The sequence below is a fragment of the Primulina huaijiensis genome, chromosome 3 (genome assembly GCF_012295235.1).
Source record: "Primulina huaijiensis isolate GDHJ02 chromosome 3, ASM1229523v2, whole genome shotgun sequence".
In the NCBI taxonomy this organism is placed as follows: Eukaryota; Viridiplantae; Streptophyta; class Magnoliopsida; order Lamiales; family Gesneriaceae; genus Primulina; species Primulina huaijiensis.
In genome coordinates this window covers 8185980-8189570 of record NC_133308.1, presented here as the reverse complement: position 1 = coordinate 8189570, position 3591 = coordinate 8185980, and the positions used below count along the sequence as shown (strand labels likewise).

The 3591-nt window shown below is 38.5% G+C and overlaps 1 protein-coding gene across 1 annotated transcript; it reads left to right on the top strand.

The window, feature by feature from the left end:
- Window positions 1–330: 330 nt before the first annotated feature.
- On the top strand, window positions 331–3332 carry LOC140972457 (uncharacterized). The gene is made up of 2 exons (XM_073434882.1): window positions 331–546; window positions 2670–3332. Exons 1-2 carry the CDS (start codon window positions 331–333, stop codon window positions 3330–3332), a joined length of 879 nt encoding a protein of 292 aa, XP_073290983.1.
- Window positions 3333–3591: the final 259 nt, after the last annotated feature.

Here is a 3591-nt window from a genome sequence, read left to right as displayed (position 1 = left end):
GAATCTTGAAGAAGAAGAAGCTATTGGAGACATGGGCGACGGAAGAGTGTTAGATGAAAAGAATAAACTCCTAGAATAAGATGCTAATGTATAAGAGTTGAATTAACTATTCCTTATGTAACAACTTTGTGATTTTAAAATTTTTAATGAAAGATATATTTTGTTGTCTTTTACGTTATCAAAGTTATACAAACCACTTAGAAAATCTTTATGCTTATAGGAAATGGCAGGCAGACCACCCCGACACAACCGAAACCCCCGCGGAGTCAATCACAATGAGAACGAAATCCACCGTCACCACCAAGGGTGAACCTCAGTCGAGAGGACATGATGGCGATAGCTACCATTGTAGCCGCCACTTTGCAAGGAATGGTGAATCCCATTGCCAACGCCATCCAACCGCCACCAGAACCACAACCGCAAGGAATCAAATATCATTATGAATCCCTCCGGAAGAATCGAGTTCCAACTTTTGATGGAAAGCCAGATCCAGAAGTCAGTCACAACTGGCTTAAGAATGTTGAAGCTCAGCTACACTTATTGGAAGTACCGGAAGGACTGAGAATAGAAGTCGTGACCCCGTTTCTGGAAGATCGAGCAAGGAAGCGGTGGATGTTAGAGTAGGTGCCCGTCGGGCCTAGTGTTGGCCGAGTGTTCACAATGAAACTCTATGTATAAAAAATCTTTATTTTAAATATATTTGAAATTATTGTTTTGGCACATCTTTATCTGTATACCCATGCTAGTTGCGTAGATAAAGTCCTTGAATATACAAATAGTAGAAAGAATATGAGATGCTCATATGATGAGTATCATGAAACTCATATTTGGAATACTGTATATTCTAAACAGTTTCTAGTCGATTCAGCCGCCACTAAGAAGGATATAGGCTGCTCGAGTTTGAGACTAGTATCTGCGATGTGAGTACCATATTTCATTGGTAGGGGACATTGTGATGTCCGAGTATGCAGATAGGTGCTCCTGGTAGAGTGCACTGAACAACCCTCCATTTAGGACTTTCCAAGTGGTTCTCACTTATCGAGTGGAAACGTCTTAGTTTATGGTTGTACACCATTAGTCCTTATGACCCGGGACAACATTTAGACTCTATATGCTAGCGTTGCACTTTGACTTGTTTACCGACTCTCATGGGGTCATCAGGTGGCAAGGTTGAGTGTTCTGTCGAAACATATATGAGTCGATGCATTGTAGTCAGGGATTCACCGCTTACCTTTGGGTATGGATATCCTATGTGTATGTAGTATGAAATCTTTTATCAGAGTGTTGGTGGTAATTATGAAATGGGTTTCATAGATTACACCATCGATGCGACTACAACATGACACACAGTATCGATTCTTTGACAGCTCTCGATATACCAATAGTAGTTGAATCGGTCGAGATATATGAGTTAAAGGGACCGTACTATACGCTAACCATAATAGATTGGTTCTTGCAGGCACTATCATTTGATACCTAGGGAATCATGTAAGCGATGCTGCTAGGTGTTTAACATGATTGGTTGGGTACTATCAGACTTGAGTTCTGACGTTCTTATTATCAAGCCGTTGATAAGTAAGAATGGAGTAACTGGGAAATGCTCATACAAGGACATGTTTAGTCCCGAATCACATTGAGATGTGAACCCACGGCTAGTTGTATCATTGAACCATTGAGGTCCACACAAGTGCTAACTTTCTAGATCCCGTTGATAAGTAAAATAGTTCAATGTGTTGAACGGCTTATAAAAGAGTTTACAAGCGTAAACAAAATAGAAGTATGACTTCGATAAGGAGAATGTAACTTTTAATTTATGGAAGTGTTCTTAAATGAAAAGTTGGCCAATTAAATAATGTATTTGAAAATTGTGATTTTAATAAACATTATTATGGACTAAATTAAATTAATTCAAGTGTTGAATTAATTAAACACTAGTGGGACTAGTAGAGTCCAAATAATTAAATTAATTCAAATGTTGAATTATTTAAATTACATTGGACCATGTAGAGCCCAATTAGAAATAATTATTTAACTAGTGGGATTGAGTAAATTCAAGTAAAGTTTAAATGGTATCAAATGTGTTTGAGATATTTAAATTTAAAGTCCATGGACTTTGTAATTGTTACAAACTCAAATAGAATTGCATGCATGAGAGGTGAAGGGTTGGAGACTACTTTTTCAATATCCAAGGCATGGAATGCACATGCTTACTTTTGCTTTTTCATACACCAAGAAAAACACTCCTTCCTTCTCTCCTAACACATTATGGCCGAAATTTGAGAGCCTCATTCTCTCTAATTTTTCATCTTCATTTTGTTGAGAATAACTTACACTTCTCAAAGAAAAATGTCTTACATTTTCTACGGCAAGTGTAAGGTGGATCTTCCTTGTTGGTGGTGGGCGGGCTTAATTTTTGAGCAAGGTGTGCTCTTGGAAGCTTGAAGATTTGTCTTGCCATTGAAGAGCTTAGTTTTTTGACAACTAAGTTGGTGCCATCATCAATCTTTAAAAGATTGATAGGTATATTTTCTAAAACACCCTATGTATGACATTTGTGTGTTTTATTGTATTTGCTACACATTAGTATATTGAGGTGCTCGGTTTTTGCATTAAAAATATTTTTGAAACTTCCGTTGCGCAAGCGAGCACCTTAAACGATCCTCTTTCAGTGGAAAACTGTGTCACCATCATTGGCTGAGACGGAACAAATCACATGGCAAGCATTCAGGAGAGAATTTTTGAAACAATATTACCCAGCAGAATTTCATATGCAAAAGTTAAGCGAGTTTGAAAACTTCAAGCAGACACCGGACATGACAGTGCTGGAATATACCTCAAGGTTCAATGACCTGGGAACCTATGTTCCAACGATCATGTCTGATGAAACTCTAAAAATGCATCGGTTCAAGAAAAGGCTGAGCAGCCGGATTCAATCAGCATTGGCAGTATTCAGGCCAAGTAATTTTGCAGATTTGATTGGCGTGGCAATGAGCGCTGAAACAGATATCAAACGCCGCGAAGAAGAAAACAAAAACAAGAGACCTTTGACTAGTCAGTCTACTCAGAATGGTCCCAAATTTAAAAGGCCAAACTATTCAAGCGGCCCCTCAAGAGGAACCTTCAGCAGTGTTGGTCATAAGGAAGGAAAGTGGTGCGACACTTGTCGACAGAATCACTTTGGGGAATGTTATAAGAAAACGTGCGCTTGTTTCAGATGCGGTAAATTAGGTCATCGGATCAAAGATTGCCCTAATAACAAAGACAAAGGGATGGGACCCAGCAAACCAAATGAAAACAAGACTAATGCTCGGGTGTATGCAATAACCCAGTAGGAAGCTGATAACACCAACGAAGTGGTGGCAGGTACTATTTTACTCAATGAAATACCTGTATATACTTTGTTTGATTGTGGTGCTACACACTCATTTGTATCTAGAAGATTTTCTAAGAAGCTTAAACTTGAGCATGATATTCTTAGTGAACCGTTAAGAGTAGCAACACCTGCGAGCAAAATAATTGAAACCCACAAGGTGTATCGAAGCTGTAAAATTTGTATCAGCAAACAAACTTTTGAAGCAGAATTGATTCAAC

Bases quoted from the DNA above. Each gene is read 5' to 3' on its own strand.
- LOC140972457 (XM_073434882.1), top strand. From the start codon at position 331: ATGGCGATAGCTACCATTGTAGCCGCCACTTTGCAAGGAATGGTGAAT. The intron at 547-2,669 runs GTACCGGAAGGA...ATCCTCTTTCAG, and splicing joins CTCAGCTACACTTATTGGAA to TGGAAAACTGTGTCACCATC.